Consider the following 24,031-nt stretch of genomic DNA (forward strand, 5'->3'; position numbering starts at 1 on the left):
AATTACAGCCCTCCTTCATGTTGTAAATAGAATCCCACACTGATCATTGCCAAAGTCAATATTAGTATCCTTTTACTTCAACTATGTAAAACACTGCAATGCTGAAATATTGTCTGTGGAAAGAATTAGGTTCAAAGACAGAAAGGCAACTTACATCCTTTGCAGGGGAGTCACCTGGCATTTTCAAGAAAATCCTTCAGATTCGGTGTAAAGTGTTACCTAAGTATTTCCCCACCAGAGAGACATTGTCCTTTAGGGATGTCCCAGCACTCCTGTAGTGGCCTCTGGGTTACAAGTGATACCTTAAATCTACGCAAAATATCCCAAAGCAGTGTATCTGATATTACAAACACAGAAACTAGGACTAACTCTTTTAACTTTGGACACGGTACATTTTGCCTGCAATTTTGACTGTATCACAGCCTGAGAGAGAACACCTCAAACTACTTGCCTGTACTTCTCCTCCCACACATCATGTCTCTGCCAGCTTCAGAGGGCTGAGTGACTTACAGCACTTTATCAGAGGGTAGGCAGTAGCCTCTCTTGAGGAACTTACTGAAGACTTCGTCTATGTTAACAGAAGCTAAGTATTTTTCTCTCTGCCCATGGAATAGGTAGCTCTAGTGATTGCTGTGGGACCAGAATTCTCCCCTTCTCCTGTTTTCTCACCAAAGCCTGTGTTTACACCACAGAGTTTGTCAGCCCTTCCAGTAGCTTCTGGAAAAGTTCCTGTCCAAGATCAGAGAATCTCTTTGGTGTTCGCTTGGCTCATAATATATGGGATCTGGTCCCTTATATTAAATGCAGGCTCTCTCCCTTCATCCACAAGCTCCAAAGTCTTTCTGCCTCTTAGTTTTTCTCCGGGAAGAAAGGTGGAGTAGTAACTGTTATCCAGGTCTTTCAGGCATCGGCAAACACCAGGAAAAGGACCTGGTGGCTACCTAATGACCTACTGAAGTATGTAAATGTACTGCTAGTAGGTCTCTCCTTTCCTACCCCACCTAAGGAGACAATACACTAGGTAGGAGGGATAATTAATTTTTCCATCGTGAAGGGTTAATAGCTATGTATGCCTGGCATTTATTATCTGAATCAGACTGAAACTCTGATTCTTTTAAGATTTCTCACAGTTCTATTGCAGATACAGAAGTGAGAATTCAGGAAGTCAGTTTTTTAGATCATATTCTAATTTTGTTCATGCTCTGCACACAAGGATTACATATCAAAATGTTTGTATGCATAAAGTCCCGACAAACATTTACAAAGTAAAGTAGGTAAAGTTAGGAAAAGCCAGCATTATGTTTGTTTCTGCTAAGTATGTAAGCACGTACATGTAAGCTTCCTCAGTTGGTTCCTTTGCTGGTGCTGGTACCTACTTCTGTTGCTGTTTCACCGTTTCAGCTGACACTAATTTCTTTGCTTCCTGCTAGTGCCAGGCTGGCCTAGTCAGTGCTGGTACCCTCAGATATCTGGCTGGATGAGCAATGGTCTGCTCTTGCCATTCAGACAGCTCATATCCAGTTCCTCTCAGAGTCTGAGGCTCTGCTCCATCAGTCACACCACTGAGTCTGAGATGGGATGCGCAGAGCGTGGGGATTTTTGCTTTTGAGATCTAGTAAACACTTGAAAGTATTCACAGTTTTTCAAAGGTTGATAGTGTGGCCAAATGCAGACAGCTTTCTAGGTGGCAAATTTCTTTTCCTGCCAAACTGTTTCTGGCTATTCATATTATTGTATCCACTGTCTAGAATTGTTTTTGTTGTTGTTGTTTTGTTTTTTAAATGTGTGGGACAGTTCATAGTTATTCAAATACTCTGTTTATTAAAATAGTGTTGTGATGAACAACAAATTGTTTTTATCTAACTGTATGATTCCTATCTTCCTTGATTGGCTTCTGTATATCAGGAATTAATGGACATTTCTTATCCATGTTCAAACTATAGAACATTTCTATGCCTCCATCTCTTGTGTCATGCTTCCACTGCCAGATATTTTGTGTCTATGTTTCCACAGTAAGCCAATCTGATTGCTACGTGAGCCTCTGGTTGCCAACCGCTTCAGATGACAAATTCCAAACCAAAACCATCAGGAACTGCAGAAATCCTGTGTGGAATGAAACTTTCTACTTCCGGATACAAAGAAAAGTCAAGGTATCAAAAACTCTGTCTCATCTGCATGCAGTAGCAAGCTGGAGTGAAACAGTTTTTGCTTTTGCTGGAATCCACTTCCCTCCTAACAGATACTTATTATTTTTATATCAGTACTGTCAGCCAGACCTCCTTACAAAAGCTGATGGGACTAATGACAGAGTTACAACACAGAGAAACAGTGACGTAAAACTATAAAGCAGCATGAGAACAGAAAAACACCTCTTTCACTGAGAGGATGTGAAATAAAGACATATTAAAACCAGGAAGCTACTAAATCCTGGTATAATTAAGATCTTTATTCAGTTTGGTACTGGTAATTACACTACTCCCAAATACCTATGAGCAAAGCTGGCTAAAAGTGGAAGAGCACAGAAAGGTGGCCTTGAAAGATATTAGTATGAAGTGACCGCTGCCGCTCCTGTTGATATGGAGCAAAGTAGGGTTTCAGGCTATCCATATTACTTCTTAAAAGATTACAGTTTTGGTGAGAGTTACTTCCAAGCAGAAATGACGACCCAAAAGAAATCTCATTTCAGCCTTAATTGATGAGACTAGAAGCTGCTATTTATAAAGGAGATTGCGGTCTTTATCTTATTATTCCTTGTGACAGTTTGTCATCAATGCTTTTCTATTTCCTCACTCTAAAGCAGATGCTGAACCTGGAATAGCTGCAGAATGCCATACTTCTGGAGGATGTTCTAATGAATTGTACGTTTTTATTTTTTTTTTCCCAGAATATTCTGGAAATTACTGTTTCTGATGATGATGTCATTCATGATGATGACCAAGCAATTATTCTTTTTGATGTAGCTAAAATCTCCCTTGGAAAAACTGTATTTATGGCATTCCCACTAAATCCACAGGTAAGAACTCAGCCAGAAGTTTAACCAGAGGGGAAAGAAAGTGACATCTAGACATACTAGAAATGTGCTGTCTTTTCTGTCTCTTACAACCAGGAACAGATTCCAAGTAGGATAACAAAATTACTTAAAATCTGGGAAATTGTACACTGGTGACAAAATTTACAACCTTCTCATATTCCTGTTGGTTTCATCCGGCATACGTTCTGGCCAAATGCCCCAAAACAGATGCAATTTTAGGGAAGCTTTGCACTTTGACTAAGCTGACAGAAAACAACAGAGTTTATCTAGTCATCACAAAGATTATAAAAAGAAAAACAATCCAAGGACAGCAAAACCAGGCCTGTTTCCACAATATTTTTCTAAACACTAAGTCTTAGCATGTCGTGCTCAGTGTGTGGTAGCTGGCAGACAAGAAAGTGTGAAAAATGAAGGTTTAGCAGGGAGACTTGTAAACATCCTTTGTTCTGCAAGTACAACTGAGATCTTTTCCCTGGGGAAGAAAAAGCTGCCTCTGTTCTCTAATGCTGACAATAGCAAGCAAGAAACAGAATGTTGTTACTTATTAAAGAATAAAGGAAACTGTGCTTGCAAAACTGAAGGCCACTTTGCAAACTTCTGCACATACTGAGGCTGTTTCTTTCTTTTTTTCTTTCATTTTCAGGGGAAGGAGGAGCTAGAAGTTGAGTTTCTGTTGGAAAGCATGTGAGTAAAACCCCATTGCTGTGGCAGCAGCAGCTCAGAGAGAGGTGCATCAATGCAGATAATGTTCTGTATACCCAATATCATCTTAACAGACAGAGCTTCCCTTTTTCCAAGCTCGTGGTGTGCATCAGCAAAATCGCTGTTAGAAAGGAAAATGCCATGGTGTAGAGAATAATATCGTAATATTTAATTCCATAACTTTCTTTTGAAAGTGGTATTTACATAGTTCAAAATTGGCTTTCAGGGGCTGGTGAGTCTCACTGCAGTAAGTCTATAGATTTAACGGAGTATATAGATCCTCTGGGCAGCTTATGAATGAGGATATTATTGCTACCCAATCTGGGGCACATGTGTTATTAAGGCTGTTACAGGCACTTTCCAGGTGCTTTATTGCAGTTGAATAATTTCTGGTAGATTAGCTATGTGGCCTCTAGAGAAAATGTGAGAGTACTTCTAAAGACAATAGAAAGAAGCAAGTAAAAATAAAGTGTTTAAGAGAGAAAAATATGTCCTGTTTAAAACAATATCCTGATTTCATTTATTATATACATATTATTTGTTTTTGTTTTCTAGCCAGGATCCTCCTGAAACCATCACCACAAATGGGGCAATAGTGGTAAAACATAAAATATTACTTGCTTTGTTCTCTTGCCTTGTTTCCTGCATCATTCCTTACCTTAGCTGACTATGATGGTAGTGCAAGAAACACTGTAAGTTGTCATTCTTCAGTGACACTTCTTCCCTTAGAAGCTTTATTTTCCCTTAGAGGAGGCCAACATGATCTTAGAGGAGTCTTCAGACTATTATCATTTCCTCTTGTTTTTTTTTTCTGCACCCATAGCAAATTACAGTGTGCTTAGCATAGCAACATTTTCCCATTAACAGTGAAGTTAAATCTCTCTTTCACTGGGTATGGAATAATCCTCCAACAGGTTTAGCACACGCATTCAACAAATGACCCTTCCAACACCTGCCAGCACTGATAGTGAGATTGCTGGATGAGTAATCTGTTTCTCTGTCCTGGTCATGTTTGTTGCAGTGTCGTGAACTAGCCTGCTTGGAAGTTGAGTTGGAGAGCAGGATGAAAAAGAAGCATTTTGCAGGTAAGCTTACTAATTCTTTAACTGAATATTAGTGATTTTACCCTCTCTAACAGTGCCTAGTAATTGCATCATCTAAATGCTAAAGCTTTAACTGACCACATCTAAAGCAATCCACAAAATCTTTGCAGTAGGGAACACCACCAGTGCTGCAGCAGATGTAGTTTCATGGTTCTGACTGCCCAGGGAACCTTGTGCCAGACACCAGATGCCTGTACAGAGGGCATCTAAGCCCCAAGCTGAGATCCTGAAAATCTGTGCTGTTGTACTGCTAATCCCTGAAGAAGCTTATTGCCTTGGTTGCGATAGTCCATGACCTTAACTTTCCTCAGGATCTCTGACAGTTGGACTTCTGCACATGCACAGAAACACCTCATTTTTTGCAGGGGTTAGCCGCTCAGCAGCTGGCTCACGCCTGACCCTGGTCAAGATCCAGAATCTAGAAGTTCCTCTACCAACCTCCCCTGAGGGTCTGGATCTGGTAGGCAATCTCAGAGCATGCATAACACACTCCAGCAGGATTAGCTGGTCTCTTCAGATGAACAGGGCCATCTACTGCAGAGTGTAATCTTATTTTAGGGGACTGAGATCTTCTGTTGCTCCTTACTTGGCCTGGGATGAGGATGGTTTGCAGAGGAAGGTACCTCGCTGTGTTTACTGTGTCATGATGCAGCTGCAATAGAAGTGCAGCAGTCTAAAACTCGCTGCCACTCACATCACACTCATGTCCAGCTTTTTGTTCAGCCCATTATAAAGATAAAACCACCTGTAGTGTTTGGGTCTTGGATCACTTTCAGATGTAAGCTTTCCAAGTATGTAGAAAGAGGAGAAGGGGATTGTTCAAATCTACATTTTTCTTCCTTTTTCCCTTTGTCTCTTTCTTGCAATTAAAGGTAACTTTGTGTGTGTTTTATCTCATTGTTTTAGAGAATGAGCTAATGTTTACAGTGAGAGGATCATTTGAAGAAACCCAGAGAGTTTCACTGGGCTGTGGCTCCTGCTCCCCTATCCCAGATCCCACTTTCTTCCACTACGCCAAATACAAGCAGCCCTCACTGGATGTCACACTCCCAAAGAAGAGGAGGTTTCCCAGCTTTGTACGTTACCTCTCAACATGGTAGTCAACACAGACAGTGCTGTAAACTGAACATTATGTGTGAGTACGCAGCAAGAGAAGAATGTTTCTGTCTTAACCAAAAGGACCTCCGTGCTCCTTTTCAGTGTGCTTGTGTGTCATGCGGAGCAAGGAGGAGCAGAAGCAGCATCCCCCTGACTCTCCCTCTGAAGTCTCTCCCCTCTGAGTGGGAAGTAGTTGGTGAGGTATGTCTGCTGGTCACTGGGGCTCCTTCACAAACTTCCAAAAATTGTTGCTAGTTCTATAGGTGAAGAAACTGAAGATCACCTCTCTGATACAGAATCAGTTGTTTTCTAACCACCCTTGTATATAGTGTGATGCACAATGAAGTAAATTGTTTGGAGCAAAATGAAATACAAAATCCAGGAGAGAAGGAGGAAGAAAAATGCCTCAGCTGCTGTTCACCCTCCTTGTATGGTTCATGTTCTTACCCAGGCTGAGGTCACTGGGTGCCACTGCGACCGGGGTGTGAGGCTTAGCCCCACCCAGGAGGCAAACCAAACAGCCTCCTCAGCCATGCTTTTGGGATGCGCAGCCTCTTGGGCTTCTCCTTGTATCTCACATTGTTTTGTGAAACACTGCAGTTTCTAGACCAGTGTTTAATGGTGGAGCCTTTCAGGGAGGTGTACTGCTGTAGCTCTTCTCTTACTTATTTGTGTAGTTAAGCTTACTGAAGTTCGGAGCTTTGTAGATGTAACGGTGACCTAAAAGAACTGTGTCTCATTCTGATTGGGGAAACCGGACTGTTTTAAACAAAATATCAATATTTGTTATTTTTCCTTTCTGATTTCAGCACAGAAAATTTGATTTCCACTTTAAGCTGAAAAAATGGTAAGATATCTTATTTGTCTTTATAGATTCATAGAATCATTTAGGTCAGAAAAGACCTGTAAGATCATTGAGTCCAATCATCACATAATACTACCAAGTCCACAACTAAGCCACGTCCCTTTGCATTTGGAAAGTTGCCAGTCAAATTGCAATTCTTTTGTTACCGCCACCTGTGCCTTGAATGCTGGCTTGTTTTCATTTCAGACTATGTAATAAAACAGACATAGTACACAATACAGAGATTTTCAGGCCCTCTAATTTCATGTTGTGGGACTATTCGAGTGAAGAAAAGGTTTTTATCAAGAACACACAAATTTTCTGTTGGTATCTTACTGTAATCCAAGTTATTCACTAAGGCCCACTGTAGGCACTCACTGAAACCTCTAGAAATTATTTCCAAATGTTGATTTGCAAGAAAAGCAGCATTTCAAAACTAATCGAAAGAAGTCACTTCTGTTCCCCAAGCACAGACCAGGGAACTAGAAGACCAAAGCCAGAGTACCTGGCTGACCCTAGGATATGAAAAAATTGACACAATAAATGTAACCAAGTATATTTTAAGCAGCTATTCAAAGAGATAAATGCAAATTAACTCAATCAAATGATTGCTTATTTTTAAACAAAGAAAATGCATTATGTATGTTTAAAGCCTTAGTAAACTTCAGAGGATGAATGTGTTATGTTTTCTAGAAGCTTCTTTTCTCTTGCAAAATTGGGTGCATCTTCTATCATGCTATTTTCAGCGTATATTCTATGAGACAGACATACAGTTTACAGCTGTCATTTAAAGGTCTCTCCCCTACCCCACCTATGAAAGATTTTCATAGCAGCTTCCAAACTCTTACTGTAGTACTTATAAATACTCATAAATGACTTTAAACACCCCCAGGAAAAATGAACTTGAAAGTCTGTGGCTTCAGTCCTTGCTTCACAGGCATCAGTGGACGTTTGCACAACTTTTAAAGTGCGTTTGAAAGCCATCTTTAAAATACTGCCCTCTTCAGGCTTTTGGCTTCATGTCTGAAATGGAGCAATTTTGTTAGTTGCAGCTGTATCTAATTTCAGGCATCTTCAGTAAGGAGGGGTGGGGAAGTTTCCTCAGTCCAAAGGAAGATTTACTGTTGTTCTCTAGGAACAAACTCAAATATTTCATCCTTTCCTATTCTGCTTTGTATAGATGTGATGGTGAAGCATGTCTATTTCTGAAGTAGAAGCCATTCAATTACTGAATTAGACTATAAGCATGATATGTGGTACCTGATGCTGTGTTCCAGCCAGGAAGACTTAGACGTACGCCTGGGATTTGACCTGTGTACACAGGAAAAGGATTTCATTTGCAAAAGGAAGAAGGTTGTTGCAGCAGCTCTGAAGGACGTCCTTCAGTTGGAGGAAGACTTGCAGGATGATGAGGTAGATGACTTCTCCACAGCTGGGTGTCAAAATGTAGCATTTTTGTTCAATTTTCACTGTTTCCAGGAGATCAGGAAGTTTCTTATGCAAGCTATAGCTGGCTTTGTTATTCTAGAGAAGAAATGAGTACTCATTGGCAAGATCAATAAAAAAAACATGTAGCCTTGTTCCTACAGGATCCATCTTTGCATGGAATAGCAGTCTGCAGAATGATGCAGAGGTGGGCTAGGTGCTTTCAGGACTGAAGCCAAACCTTTTAGGATTCACAATCATCTCTGCCAGACCTAACCCATTGATTGAGCAGTTCTCGCAATTCAGACTGCGTTTTGTATTGTTTTGCATTTTGTGCTGGCATTTAGGTTCCTGTTTTGTGGGCAGAGCATGCTGCTAGTCTAACGTTAACATCTGCTGCAGCTAGAGCATACACTTACTTGATAAATGGGAGTGACAGCAGAGCACCTAAGGCAGGGAAAAATCAGGCTTCTCTTTCTCTTTTTTAATGATAGCCCCAAGACTGTGTTGTGAAGCCTGAACTCAGATGCAGAGATGGCAAGTTTTCCTTGTTTTGCCCCAAACTGAGCTCAGCAATTTTTTTTGCACAGCTGGACCTTTCACACACAAGACATCGCTTTTAAATGCTAGCACCAAGCTGACATTTCCTTCCCCTCAGATTTAGAGGCACACATGCTTCCCTGCAGAACCACCCTCCTAGAGTCTCCTGATTTGCAATGAGATGTGAACTCACCCCAGTGTATGGTGTCTGTCTTTACTGTTAATTGAGCTAATTCATATTTAAATATTAAACTTCCCCTAAGACTACCAGACCCTGGATTTCTGTATCATCACAGAAAAAAAAAAAAAAAGTATTTACAACTCAATTGTATACCTAATATTTTGTGTACATACATGGTAGGAAGGGTGAATATGGCTCCTCTTTCCCTCAAGAAGTTATAAAAGGGAATGGGGTCGCCAGCTTCTTGTCTCATATGGTCTGAATTGGTCTATGCTTACTTAAACCCACCAGTCATAATACATCTAGTATGGTCTGTGAAATAGTTATGCAGTAGTAGGAATTAGCTTTAGCAAACTTCAGTAACAGAGAGATTATTACTATTAACACAGAAACTGAGAGACAACAACCTTGTTTTCTGGTCTATTGTATTTGGTAAAAATCTGGTTCAGATGGCAAGAGGGGCCATTTTGTGCTCATCTGTGCTATTGGTTTTACAACAGAGCACTGAAATTTTGATGTCTGAGATGATGGATTTCATGTCCTGTTGCACAGCTGCTTGGTAGAGGAAAAAATCACAGAATGGTTTAGGGTGGTGGGGACCTCTGGAGGCCGTCTGGTTCAACCCCTCTACTCAAGCAGAGACACCCAGAGAGGGTTGCCCAGGAGCACATCCAGGCAGCTTTTGAAGGTCTTCAATGATGGAGACTCCGCAACCTTTCTGGGTATCTCTTACTCCATCTATGCCCCATTATAAATTCAAGCCTTGCTTGTCCCTGCAGACCAGTGGCACACAGCATCCTTATTACTTTATCAGTGTTGTAATGCTCTCTTTTCTAATCACTGACATCTATCTCCTTTCCCCCACCACCTCATTAAATGCACGTGTTTTTGGGGTTGAACAGGTACCTTTGGTGGCAATCATGACAACGGGTGGTGGAACCAGAGCTCTGACAGCCATGTACGCTCACCTTCTGAGTGTGCAGGAACTCAATATCTTGGACTGTGTCTCATACATCACTGGTTTATCTGGCACAACATGGTAAGTCCAACATTTGCAGAGTTTTCATAGGAGTTTTCTATACATGTTGTTGAGAAGTGATCCAAAGAGTCAGAGTGGTGAGGTGTTAGTTGGAGCCTTGTTAAATATTTAGTGGTTATTATCTGCAAAATCAGAAGCCATCATTGTTCATATTATTTTTGGCCAGTATCAAGAAAGGGCTTTCATTTTACTGCTGTGATTTTTTTCCTCATTTCCTTCATTGGCTATTTGCTAGCATCTGGAATTAAAGTAGTCCTGATTAAAGATGTGGATGGTACCACACACACATGCGCTTTGTGATGTAAATCAAGGCATCGTACAAAACCCTCCACAACTTTCCAAAGCTCAGCTTCAGAATTCACACTTTTCGTTCTGTTTCTTTATTTTTTTAGGACCATGGCAAACTTGTATGAGGATCCTGACTGGTCCCAAAAGGACCTTAAGGAAACACTCAATGATGTCCGAAGACATGTGCTTAAAAATAAGTTCTTTACTTGTTTTGCCCCGGATCGTCTGAAATACTACTTGAAAGAGTTGTGCCAGCGGAAACAGGAAGGACATCAGATAAGTTTCACAGACCTATGGGGACTCATCATTGAAACCATGTTTCATGAAAAGGTACAAGAGAAGTGCTTTTCTCTTCAGATTTGCATATTTAGAGAACGTATCAGTGAGGGCAGACTGTAAATCACGGTGTGTTTGAGGTTGGAAAGGACCTCTTGGGGTCATCTGGTCCAATGCCTCTGCTTGAGCAGGGTCAGCTATATAGCAAGTTGCCCAAGACTTTGTCCAGTCAAGTTTTGAATATCTGCCTAGGTGGAGACCCCAAAACACCTTCGGGCAATGCGTGCCAGTGTTTGACCACCCTTACAGAAAAGGAGGGGGAAGTTGGATTGGTTGGTTGGTTTTCAGATAAATGCAAAAAGTATGTGCCTTGACAGTGTCATTCTTTGTGTTTGTTGACTGTATTACATAAACCTTAACATCACACCTGGAATATATAGGGTGACAATAAAGACAAATAATGGAAAACTTCTAGTATGAACAACTTTAAAGTGAATTCACATGTAAATATTTAAATGAGAATCCTGCTGTTCTTGTTAAAAACGCTATACGGTGTGACAAGGCAAAGAAAAATTGCAAATGAAAATTAAGGAAAGTATCTGAGTCATTAGTGGTCATCACCCTGTAACCATTTCCACCAAAAGGCAAAATACTGATTTAGTTAGTATTCATGAATATTTCCTTCCCCTTTTATACTTCGGAAAATACTCCCACCGTATTATGAATAACCCCACCATATCCAAATTTCAACCACATAGCACAGTGGGAGAGACCTCGTAGGGGTGGGTTCAGCAAGGACAGTTAGTGTCCCTGCAGTGCCACTGCCCTGCCCCCTGGACCGGCATCAGCTGAGGGAAGACCGGTGGCCTTGATGGCACAGTCATCCCTCCAAGGGCTGTTCCAGCAAGGGGAGGGCACCTGCTGCTCTTGAAAGGGCCCCTTTCAGGAGGAGCTGAGGTCAGCTCCTTCTCAAGCCTTGGCACTGCTCCCAAACCATCCTGCTTTTTCTACCCTCTCTAACCACACAAAATGCTCCACAGCAGATGCAGTAAGGGTCAAGCCATGCTGAACATTAACTCTGAGAGCTTTGGCTCTGTCAGAGGTCTGAGGAAAAGAGGGTTTTCTGGGCTGTAAGGACAGAGGTCTGAATGAATGAATTTCATTCTTTCTGAATGAAATAGTCCATGCCAAGAATGCTTTTCAAATATTTCTTTTTTTTTTCTTTTTCATGGAATAAATAACATGAATAACTATTTTCTACCTACTGCTGGAATATCATACTTTTTCAGCATATGAACTTAGAGTATTCATATCACAAGGACTATTTGTGTGCTGTAGTGCTGAGGCAGAGGAGGGTCAGAGATAGGGATCACAGCATCTCTCTGAATTAAACCGGTGGGGAACATCCTAGTCAGAGTCTGGTATGCTCTTCTTTGTCAGAGCCCAGGCTTAGGTGAGGTGGGAGGCTCTTTGTGTCATCTGACTGTCCTCAGCTACTGTCCTTCTTCAAAACAGGAGGACTCCCATAAGCTCACAGATCAGCAGCAGGCACTAAATCAGGGTCAGAATCCCCTGCCCATCTACCTCTCTCTCAATGTGAAGGATAAAATCAGCGACCAGGACTTTAGAGGTAATAATACTCCTGAATTGCATTTAACTTTTAATCTCAGTAGGGTTCCATTTAGGACTAGGTAAACAAATTGATTCAATGCACAAATCCTCTAAAGGGCCAATCCACCGAAGAGTAAATTTTTAATAGTTAAATTTCTGAAGGCCTTATTATATCTATCTGTATACAGGATCAAAAACAGGATGATGGAGGATATTAATATGAAATTACCTGCTAAGCATTTCTGTAGAAAGTGTCAGAAATCTAAACTTTGCAGACATATGTAGATGTAGGGGGACAATTTACTCTTCATATCCAACACTGTGAAATGGAGAGTGAAGAAAATGGCTGTTTCAAAGTATGTTAGCTCAGAAACCAGTCTGTCTTAAATTGGCTAGTATCAGGTTTTATTCAACTATTTTGAGCCTCTGCTGCTGTAATCAGTCTGTCGTGTGCTTTTTCGTTTCAGAATGGGTAGAGTTCACTCCTTACGAGGTAGGATTCCTGAAATACGGTGCCTTCATTCACGCAGAAGATTTCGGTAGTGAGTTCTTCATGGGTCATCTGATGAAGAAAATCCCAGAATCGAGAATCTGCTTTTTGGAAGGTGATTTGTCAATCTAGGGAAACAAAATGCAATTTATTATAGTCTATCCTGAGCAAATCCCTCTTCTGAAATGAAGCAGTTAGTATTTTTTTTGTCTGCCAAAAGAATATGGTGAAATATTAGAGTAGATAACAGGTCATCATCTGCAGGATTTTTTATTTTCTCTGCAATTGTGTTCAGCTGAACAGATTTATTTGATGTCATATAAGGTTATGTTTATTGACATGAGGCCTTCATAATATTTATGTATCTTTGACAGCATCAAAAGTTGTGTAACATTGCAGTAAATTCAAATCATCAGTCTGTTTTTAGACTGAGACTCTAAAATACAGTCCTTTATCCAAAATGTTGCTGCTGCAGCAAACACTGATTAATACTCTAGGATAGCACTTCCATTTTGGATTGCCAGCAGATCCTAATAGATACCATTTTTCTGTCGTGCAAGAGAACAGTAAAATTAGTAAGAAATACTTTTTTTTTTCTTTGCAAAAGCATTGTTTGGAGGGTACAGGGAGGTGCCATTGCACACCCATCACATCTAACCATAGTGGTTGTTTTATTAGCCTGAAAGATTGCAGGTAGGTGGCAGCCTGGACTGCCATTAAGTTCACTACTTGATTTAATTTTTTTTAACCATTTAATGTAAGTTAGTAGAGGGAAGAACTCAAGAATATAGCCCAGATACACCCCACCCTCCAAACCAGAGGAGAAATCAAAAGATTCATACATTTACACTTCCTATTTTCAAAACCTTCAAGTCAGCCTCCTCGTTGCTGCAGGAATTTTGAATGTTTTCTGTCTGCAAGGCCTTCGTGATAACTGCATACCTGTAACGGGGCTATGCTCCAAATAAGTAAAACCTTTAGAATTATCAATACTGGGAATTTGGGAATAGGAAATGTTGAGGGCAGGTAAAAATATTAGATTTACTTGACACAATGTTATTTGCCACATAACAAAAATGAAGGTGTTAGCAGATACACTGAAAATACTACCAGTCCTGCTCATATGTACCAATAAGTTGAATTCTTTACATACATTATGCATTCATATACTGATTCAGAAAGATAGTACCTTTTTATTTGCCCGCAAGGATAATGTAACGGGAAAAGTTTGCTGGAGAATGAAGAAGGTAACGAAGGTCATTGTGAATGAAAATGCTTCTAGGTCTTTACTGGTTTTCTTTCTGCCAAATATATTCTATACCACAGGGATCTGGAGCAGTGTATTTTCTTTGAATCTTATGGATGCTTGGTATATATCTGTTCATTCGGAAGACTTCTGGCACAAATGGACCCAAGACAAAATTACCAACATAGGTGGGTTACTTTTATACAATAATGTTGTTTTAGTTTCTCCTTTTCTTTCTTTTTTCTCTTATGTGCTGCTGTTGTCTCACTGAATTTTTCAAAGCTATTGTGGAGTTCCCTCTTCTGGGCTTTTTGTAATCCACATGAAAAACCAGGAGGAAATTCATGCTATGTATTACCACATGGTAATCATTTTAGTTGTGTGAGGAAAAGAATCCATGGGATCTGTCACAGGAAAAAAGGGAAATGGCCTTCATACAAGCTATTTTCAGAGCACAGGGGTAAAACTGGGGAAAAAATGTATAGTAGGAGAAAATATAGTAGGAAAAAATATATAGTAGGAGAGCTTGGAGGCCTCCCCTGGTGATCCACAGGATTCTATTTTGTCTCTTTGAACCTGGATTGTGGCATGAAGCTTCACAAAAAGAAAAGAAAGCACCATTCTTGTCTGTCTGGAGTCTACAAAGCACAAAGACAAACTTAAGTACTATTGTAGGTCATTCTAAATTACTCATAAGGATGAGATCTGCAAAACTTGCTACCAAATTAAGAAAGATCTGCAGGGTAGGATTTCAAGGGGAAACATAACACAGACATACTGGGGGGGAGGAGGAGGGGAGATGAGAAGGAAGAGGAATGTAGCAAAAAGGGTGATTTATTTTATCTTCTTGCATGTGTAGGGGTTAGTTTCTGATTGTTAAAACAAGGAGCTTTTATTTGCTAGTAAGAGACATTGTGCTTATGCCTATTTTATTTGTGTGATGGAGAGATTATCTGTAACATGAGGTAGCAAAGGAATATAGGGTAAATGCAGGATATTGTAGCAGGTAAAATCAAAGAAAAGCAAAGTAATTTGTAGTAGAAGAAATGGATTCATTTACAATAAAAGCAAGGCTTTTAACACTATGGACTGAGAAGAAATGAATTTTTTCAAACTTAGCTGAAAACTGAGATCTGTGGAAATCCTGGTAATGAAAAGAGCAAGAAGTCAAAGTTTTCCCAAACATGTTAAAGCAGATTATGATTGCATAGATTGACCTCCACAGTGATAGCAAATAAAATAATTGTTATCCTTTCTTTTGCAGATGATGAAACCCTATTCCCTACAAGACCAAATGAGCTGGAGACTCGAGTGGTTTGTCCCACTGACAGCTTTTCAGACATTTTCCGAGATGTCGTCATGTTACGCCCGGCAGCTTCAGAAATCCCTAACTTCCTAAAGGGCCTCCAGATGAACAACAACTACCTAGAGAGCCAGTTTTCTACATGGAAAGGTATGGTAACAACATCCTGCTTTTAGGTATATATTGAACTATCCTTTAAAAATGAAATGATGCTGAAGGGATTATTAAGCTGGCTTTTAGTTCTGTTCCCATTCTCTGATAATATTTGAAACTGTCACTGAAAAAGGTGAAATTAGTCAGTAGGAGAGGCTTCAAAAATAAGTTCCTAAAAAATTCGTGAAGACTAGCAACTGATAGGCCCTGATCAGTCAATCGGCATACATCTGCTGATATGCCTGCAAGCTGGCCAGCCCACATGCTTATGGCATGGGACTAGTGCCATCATACGGTGTCTCTTGCCCAGACAGTACTCAAGGGGTGTTTGATGGAGCCTTGTTTCACGTTACCTTCTTACTTGTAAGCAAGATATAATGTTCATAACAGTATTCTCTGTTGCACCATTTGGGAACCTGTACTGGGTCTGGTACCAGATCTTCTATGTTTCCCAAGGAGCTGTGGCTGCCTACCTTAACATCTTTGTGCCTGTTCTCACAGCATACCCAGCATCAAACATTTTCAATATTCAGCCTGTTGAGACAGTGAGATGTTATTTTAATTTTTTTCCCTATTAAAGAATTTCTCCTCCTCAGTCACACAAAACTAGGGGATGGAATTAATTCTGTTCTCCTGACCCTCAAGTTAACCCCTTTTACTTACATGAAAGCAAAAGAAATGGCAAAGTAAATAGTGGAAATAGGAAGTCAGATGAAGAATCCAGAAATGACTGTACAGTAGCTATCAGCTATGGGTCTGAAACATACAAAAAGATAATACTCCTTTTGGCAACAATTGACTTCCTTCAGCATACCCATGCATCTCTTGTATTGAGTTCCTCTCAAAAACTAATTCTTCTTCTCTAGACTGTGAGCTTGACTCTCGGCCCAACCACCTGACAGGAGCAACAGACTACCTCATCTTGATTGATACTGCATTTGCCTTTGCCACCAGTTACCCACCACTTACAAGACCAGAAAGGAAAATGGATGTCATTTTGCATTTCAACTACAGCTCAGGTTCCCAGACAGGGGTGAGCCTTGTACATTCTTCTTTGTTGATATCTCTGCTTCATCATTCAGTTCCCAGAATGGCCAATCCTCTACTCATAGAAACTCTCTTTTCAGTACCTGTGCAGCATTAATAAGCTAACATTTTACCAGGGTCATGTGCATTTATTGAGCAGTACTTTATTATCAGTAAGTAGGCACTTAGTAAACTGAATCTGCCCATTTTATACCTAAATGTATTTTTGTTGATCTGCAGTCAGTTAGATGTAGAATGGATAAAGCTAAACACATTTAAAATTTTAATTATTTCAACTACTGTAACACCCATTCTGAAAAGCAGAGGGGTGATTCAGACCACCTGCTGCCTGGCCTTCCAGAGCTTGGTTCCATATACAGTCTACAACACCTAAATTAGGTACATGCCATAATCTGCCAGAACTTGGCCCTTACTCCACAAGCAATCCCAGCAAAATTGGGTTTGGTCAAATTCAAAGTATTCCTGGTATGTTCTGATGTTTTGTTTTGTTTTGTTTTCCTATTATGGCAAACCAGCCTCTGAAAGAAGCCTCTAAATACTTTGCAAACCAAGGAATTCCTTTCCCTACTGAGGTGCCAGATGATCAGGAAACACCAAATCTGAAGGAATGCTACATCCTTGGTGACAAGGAGAGTCCAGAGACCCCTATTGTGATATTTTTCCCTCTAGTAAATGACACCTTCAAAGAATACAAAGCACCTGGTAAGTTTACAGCAACCCATCATATCATCAGAGGCAGTAGCCTTCTATTTTCTCTTTTTTTTACTGTACAATATCTGTTGTTCAGACCATCCTGTAAACAACTTGCAGGTTCAGACTCCCTTTGCTTAGATCTGAACCGTATCAGGGAGATTAAATACATAAATTTTCCTTAACAGTAGAGCAGCAGCTGGGATCAGCCTTGAGCATAAATGCCCCTCTTCAGGTTTGAGTTTTTTGTGTGTGTGTTTTTTTTGGCTTTTCATGGGTAGGTTCTAGAGATAAACAGTGAAAAGTGTATTCTGTTTATCTGCAATGGCAGAAATTAGCAGTGCTATTTCCTCTCATACTTCTCATCCTTTCCTGTTAGAGAATACTCTTGGGAATCTAAAGATTTCATTGTTTAAAATCATTTCCAGGCTTACTGTTACGCAGATAACCTTGAAAACAAAAGTGTGAACTGGTGAAGCAATTAAAATATAGCACTGAGACGTGCAGACAGTTTCTGTTCGCTTCAGTGGGTCCTACTTTGAAACTTAAGAGAGTTTAAAAAGCAACATTGCCAGTCACTTCAAAACAGACAAATCCTAAATTCTGGTACCGTATGCCAGATCTACATACTACCCCTGTTGGTGCCAAAAGTCTCAGTTACTGCTTCTCCAGATGCTAAAATCCCTAACTCATGCTATGAGAACACTTACTTTTTAATCACTTCAAAGCCCCACAGCATACTGAAAACCAATAGATGGATACCTGAGAGGTTAGTTTCTGCAGTTGTCCTTTGCAGTAAGAATTAGAATGAGAGAAAAGGAGAAAGAACTAGAGCAGGATTATCTCTGTGGATTAACTTCTCTGTAAACTCTGTGAGGGAGTTTACCTCCCCTCTCAACTCAATAATTAGCAGAACCTAGGATGTTGTTCCTAACTCTGCTACCTACCTGTATGTCAGACGGTGTGCAGGTGCTATATGGCAACATAAATCATCAGGAAGTCTCAAAAGGGGTGTTAGTAGGTGTGTAGGTGTATGCGGAGACCTGCATGAGATCTGTATACTTACATGCATACACTTGAAGCGAGCCTGACTGTTTCAGTTGGTGGCTGCAAGCTGAGACTAAACGGAGAGAACAGGTCCTTATCTGACCATCACACTTGAAGTCTCAGCTGAGCTGAGAAGGGCTCAACATGTCATAGAATCACAGAACGTCAGGGATTGGAAGGGACCTTGAAAGATCATAGCAGCTGAGATCAGCTGCTGTTCTGACTTATGGTGACTTATTAAGACGCTAAAAAAAGTGAGGAGATGCGCATTATATATTCTGCATCCATAAATTTGTTGAGATTTGTGATCCCCAGATAAGCTGTGGATATTCTTCTCCCAGTACCAACAACCCACTGCAGAGGTCCCTACAAATGTTTGCTCTGTGAGAGCTTGCAAATGAAGTTCTGCACTGCATTCTGCATTAGCTTTGGATCTGCTCTCTACTGCTAAGTGAATTAAAATAAGTTAATGGAATTTGTTTTGAAATCATCATATACGATGGATCTAGAATTTGAAGAGATGACGCTTGTGAGACTACTTGCCTAATTATTTTGCTTCGATCAGTGATATATGAGTTGATAATGCTAGGATAATGAAATGGGCATGAAAAGTCTTTTCAGTGTCCCTTCCAAAATTCAGTGATTCAGGGACTACTAGGTTCAGTCTCATTTCTGACCTTACATAAGGCTTGTAGTTATAGTAGCAGGTAGCTCAAGGAAATTACGGTAAATATTCATGCCATCTGCTCCTGGGTTATATCAAGATAATGGCTCTGTGAAGTCTCTGAGTTTAGACAATAGAATAGTTTTTTAGGTCTGTTTTCTGTATCTTTTACAAATTCTTCCCAGAATGCAACAAGAGTCATGGTAGCAGATTGTGCTGGATTGAAGATAATCTGTAAGGTCATTGGAAAGGGAGAACTGCCTTTGGAAAGTCTGAACCACAGAACTGCACATATTTACAGCAGTAAGGGAAATAATAAGATGTGGAGACAAAGAAGGAACAGAAAGTTGCTTGGAAAGAAACTCTGCTGCAATGATGTCCTTGCTGCACTTACCTGCTTTGGGAGAAGGCGAGGAAAGAGGGGAAGAGTAAATGCAATATTCTTGCCCCCTTGGATAGAAATGTAAGGTGCTGCAATGTCTGGAAGGTGGCAGCAAGGGGAGGCTGGGGGTGCATCAGCACTGAAGGTGACCTGGGTACTAGGCTGCTGGCTCACCCCAGGGCTGGAGGATGATGTAGTGTGGAATGCAGCCTCACACCCTGTGCTCAAAAGAGGAGCTACTGTACTTGCTCTACTTGTCCTAGCAACTCTACAAGTACCGAGAACAACCCCTGCTCCCCTCACCACCACCAGCTTCTCCACATCCTGCTGTTAATCAAATATCCCAACAATGAAATACCACTGAAGTGATCAATAGTGTGTGCATGCCCAAGAAACACCCTGACCCTAATCACTTTTTTGCTTGTTAACCAAGTCCCTGTTTGTCCCTTAGGGGTGAAACGTAGTCCCTCGGAGATGGCAGAAGGTGACGTTGACGTTGCCAATACCTGTGGTCCATACTACATAAACAATCTGAGTTATTCAGAGGAAGATTTTGACAAGCTGGTGAACCTAAGTTACTACAATGTCCAGAATAATAAAGACTTGATTATTCAGGCCTTGCGTACAGCAGTGGAGAGGAAAAAGCAGCAAAAGAAACAGCAGCCACTGCAGAAACCACCTGGTGGTGAGGGTATGTGCGTGCCCAAGAGACAGGAATCCCAGCATCTAGCCAACAGCACAGTCCTAAGGAATATGAAATAAAATATCTGTGAGCCCTGTTAAGAGAAAAAAAATCACAAGGATCTTGATTAGAAAGAGAAAAGCTAAAGAATGCTAAGAAAGCTTTGTTTGTCATCAGAAATGCTAGGGCCTGTCTGCCAGTGAAGGAAATAAACACAGAAAGCAGAGCTTTTCCTTAATAAATTAATGTGCTTCCCGCGTTGACAACTCCAGGAGAGTGGCGAGGTGAAGCTGTGCCACGCTCTCAATTGCAGAAGTGACCTTTCAGGCCAAGGCTGAACTCTGTGGACAAGAGATGGTGAGGAAGTTGATGCTGGCAGTGTTTGTGTTCTACCTGTGCTATAAAAAGAGAGGATTGTAAGTCCAGTAACAGAGAACAAAATCCACTGTTTCTAAGTGAAAACCAAGAAGACAGCTATTTGTAAGCTAAGGATTCTTTATGTGAATGTAAATAAATATTAAACTTTACATAATAAAACACTTTCTTTTTGAGTCAGAGTTACAGGAAATAAACATTTTTTTGCAGCAAATATATGTTAGAGCAATTTCTTTTAGGAGTTTCTTCCTGTACCAGAAAGGTGACTTCAGCAACATGCAAACTTATTGCATAGCTGCTGAAAAAGTACTGAAGAAGAAATAACACTTGCTGCAGGCCTAGATGTGAAGTGTCTCAGGATCCTGGGATCATTTGAGTTTAAGGATCATTTAAGGATCATCTCTAGAAGAACTGACTAATTTATTTCAATACACCAGATATGTGTTACTGATACACATCGAAGATTTAAAAGTTTAAACTTTTTTGAGATATTACATTTGAAAAGACATGAGAAACATAGGCACAGCTGATCTAAAATTGTATTCTTAATATCACCCAAATGTGATTTTTTAACTTGTTGCAGAGCAGTCCAATGGAAGTTAGCAGACTATTAACTTTTGACTTTCTTTTATGTTTTGGTCATCGCATTAACATGGCTTCTTTCATATGAGCAGTCTGTTTTTCTGAAGCAGATATAGCAGGTCTAATACCATTTAGATAAGGAGCTGGAACCTCATCTGAACTCTGTAAAGTGCTCATCCACCTGTGAGAAGTGGGAATCAGGCTCTCCTGGAATGCAGAGAAAGACATTATTCTGTGTGGAGAGAGTCCAGGAACTTAAAGTTATCTGCAAAACAAAATATAAGCCATTTATAAGCCTCTCCATTATATTATGCAGGAATAGATTTGAGAGGAATACGCAGAAAGAGAGAAAGAGAGGAAGAGTTCATTTGATTATTGAGCAAAACAGAGCATCTCTGATGGGTGGGAGAGAGGCATGAGTTTCTAGTTGTCTAAGTTCAGTGTTGCTCTGTTCTCAGTGCTGAACACAATTGGAGTGCTGTGCTTTGACAGATGGAATCCCAGGTCTCTGTTTATTCTTTTTCTAAGGTAAGTTTAACTGCTATTCATTGTTATTGAATTATTTATTCAATGTTATTGATTGACATGTATCTACCAGCCTGCAGCCCCTTGATACGTTTCCTGCAGGCTTTCCTGATCGTCTGTTCTGCTGTAGTTTATTTTAGCAAGAGATCCTATTGTTGTAGGTTGAAAATGGAAGTCTTAGAAATCCCTTTGCCCTCAAAGTCAAGGGTCTTCCCCAGGTGGTGCAGAGAAATGTAACCCTTCTGTCTCCCACTTAGGTCAGTGAACGCTTACCTCTCGGAGTGTGCTGCAGGAGCCTGCACAGCTCCTGTATGGGCTCTGTGCCCAGGGTTTTCCTCCCATGGAAACCAGAGGGTGAAGGTGGCAGTCGTGCTGATGCATGCTGGCTTTCATCGCAATATTGGAATGGACATAACCAAAGGGCACAGCCAGACCTGGGAATCTGGAAGCACTCCCAGTTACCCATATACAGTTGGAGCTTTATTGTCTGAAGGGCAAATTCTCCCGCTGACAGCAGGAAGCATCTAGGCAGGAAGTCTGAAGACAAGCAGAGCTAGATGTGTGAGTGCAAACACCTCCTGGCTCTTCCTGCAGCTTTCCAGTTGCCACGAAAGGGTCACAGAGAACAATGGACACTTTGCCCCATTTCAAAAAGTACACAGTGGGACTGAAATAATAATTCATGGCTTTGAGTTCCCTGTATTCAACAAGAATATAGAGGAGAATGAAAGGGGTAACCAAAGGGGTAACCATCTCTCTTTTAAAACAGGACCCAAGGGGAAAAAGCAAAACTGGCAAGCCACAGACTCAAAGTTAACAAAGTAAAGTAGTTCTTCACACACCATGCCAGTATGCTATAGACTACTTTGCCTCTGGATATTGCTGTTGATAAATGTTTATGTGGGTTCAAAAAAAAATAATTAGTGGTGCATTCTCTGGGCAGTCTTTAAGGGCTAAAAAATACATGGGCTCTGCATCTGCCTCGGCCCTGCACTGAATCACCAGGTCGCAGAGGCTGAGAGGATAGCCTGAGGAAGAATTGCAACACTCTTGCCCTCTTTCTGTGACACTCTCCAGTCACCAGATGCTGGCTGCTATAAGACTAGTGGGCAGGTGGCCTGAACCCAGACTTAGGTTTTCCACAGCTCAGATATTTTTGCAAATAATAAACGCTCTGGAGTATTTGGAACTGCTGAAAATGTGGTGACACAAGACTGGTTCAAAAAGAAATTACTACACCATGTTAGCAATACACGGTATTGCTCTTTGCCCCTTAATGCTGATAGTTACATAGACTGCTTTACACCCAGCCACAAACCATTTGAAGAGGGAAATCACTCTATGTCCAGAAATACTCAGAAAACAGACAAAAAAAGAAAAAGTTAATAGAAGCCTGAATGCATCAATGAATTCAATCCTTCACGTGAAAGCAAGTGTCTTGGCATCTGCCATTTCAGTGCATCTACGGAAACCAAAAGGTTACTTGTAATGATGCAATTTGTAAAGGTTACTTGTAATGATGTCAGCTGAAAGAGCCCTGAGGTAACAGGGGGAAGATGGAAGAGGGAGAAGTCATAAAAATGAGAGGAATACAAAACCAAACTACAAAAAAAGGGTATTTCAAAAAATGAGGAAGCTGGCCAACATACCCTACATGAAGTGGTATAAAATCTTTAGACTCAGCATGGAAATTGCAACAAAGCATTGCAAAACACATGCACAGCCCTAAATAAAATGTGAAGCAAGGAGCCAAGAAAAGACAGGGTGGCTGAGCTCAGGGCTGAGCAGTATTAAAGCCTAACCTCTTCTTTGAGGAACAGCATGAGGAGGAAGCAGACAGGGAAAGGGCACATCTAAACCTGCTGGTGCATTAAGAAAAGAGCAAGAGCACATGGAGATAAGGTAATATTCATGATGGAAATTAGAAGGAAGAGAGGTAAATAGCTAAAAATGTGACTCAGGAGGTGTGCTGGACCAGCAAAAAGGGATTGAGAATGTAAGGATATTGCAAAAGATGCAATGAGGTAAGACTGCGACACAAAAGTTTTATTTCCAACAGCGTTTTTACACACAGACTCAGCAAAAAAATGTCCACTTTTTTTTTTTTTCATCTGGGAGCCCAAGCTTTCATTTTTTAAGTAGAGAGAGAAGTGACATTCATTTTACTAATGTAAAATTAATGAACTAATGCAATGAATGTACTAGTGTAAATCACTAATGTGAAAAATGAATTTATGTAAAATGAAATAATGGAAAATGAAAAACTAACAGTGTCTGAGTGAGCGTGCTATCGTATTCCATTAAAATCTATTGCAAAGCCGCTGGAAAAGGTGCTCCACCCTTGGAGCTACACATATTATCAAGGTTAAAACTAACGGCCAGATACGTTACGCACGTCCCCCAGCCAACCATGAGCGCTATAGGAGGAATTTCCCGTGTTTAAAATAGCTGCCGAGCGCAGTGCTCGCCCCGCAGCTCTCCCGGGGCCGTCAGCAGCCAAACTCGCCAGGCATGCGGGCGGCTCCGCCTTGCGGGGCTGCGCTCCCGGGGACCGAGCCGGACCCAGCGGGGAAGAGGGGCAGCAGGTACAATAAATAAATAAATAAGAGGCGGCTTCGGGACCAAGCTGCTTCCGAATAAAAATAAAAAAGTAAAGTAAAAAATAAAATAAAAATTAAAAAGATACGCAGATACCCCCCCCCCCCCA

General features: G+C 40.7%; 1 protein-coding gene across 3 annotated transcripts in view; it reads left to right on the forward strand.

Annotated features, from left to right (window-relative positions):
* LOC106040722 (cytosolic phospholipase A2 epsilon-like) overlaps positions 1 to 20,589 on the forward strand; it is a 36,933-nt gene extending 16,344 nt beyond the window's left edge. For 2 of the 3 annotated variants that reach the window (XM_048065185.2, XM_048065184.2), the window contains 18 exons: positions 2,014 to 2,150; positions 2,885 to 3,013; positions 3,675 to 3,715; positions 4,289 to 4,331; positions 4,755 to 4,818; positions 5,743 to 5,912; positions 6,037 to 6,135; positions 6,744 to 6,781; positions 8,056 to 8,191; positions 9,827 to 9,963; positions 10,356 to 10,581; positions 12,043 to 12,157; positions 12,606 to 12,743; positions 13,955 to 14,062; positions 15,139 to 15,327; positions 16,197 to 16,363; positions 16,893 to 17,079; positions 19,612 to 20,589. In XM_048065185.2, the coding sequence (XP_047921142.1) occupies positions 2,014 to 2,150; positions 2,885 to 3,013; positions 3,675 to 3,715; positions 4,289 to 4,331; positions 4,755 to 4,818; positions 5,743 to 5,912; positions 6,037 to 6,135; positions 6,744 to 6,781; positions 8,056 to 8,191; positions 9,827 to 9,963; positions 10,356 to 10,581; positions 12,043 to 12,157; positions 12,606 to 12,743; positions 13,955 to 14,062; positions 15,139 to 15,327; positions 16,197 to 16,363; positions 16,893 to 17,079; positions 19,612 to 19,922 (2,435 nt within the window). In that variant the 3' untranslated portion in view covers positions 19,923 to 20,589. The remainder of the gene's footprint in view (positions 1 to 2,013; positions 2,151 to 2,884; positions 3,014 to 3,674; positions 3,716 to 4,288; positions 4,332 to 4,754; positions 4,819 to 5,742; positions 5,913 to 6,036; positions 6,136 to 6,743; positions 6,782 to 8,055; positions 8,192 to 9,826; positions 9,964 to 10,355; positions 10,582 to 12,042; positions 12,158 to 12,605; positions 12,744 to 13,954; positions 14,063 to 15,138; positions 15,328 to 16,196; positions 16,364 to 16,892; positions 17,080 to 19,611) is intronic. The other variant, XM_066997774.1, reaches the window with a different exon arrangement.
* Positions 20,590 to 24,031: the final 3,442 nt, after the last annotated feature.

The sequence above is a fragment of the Anser cygnoides genome, chromosome 5, assembly GCF_040182565.1.
Source record: "Anser cygnoides isolate HZ-2024a breed goose chromosome 5, Taihu_goose_T2T_genome, whole genome shotgun sequence".
NCBI classification, from domain to species: domain Eukaryota; kingdom Metazoa; phylum Chordata; class Aves; order Anseriformes; family Anatidae; genus Anser; species Anser cygnoides.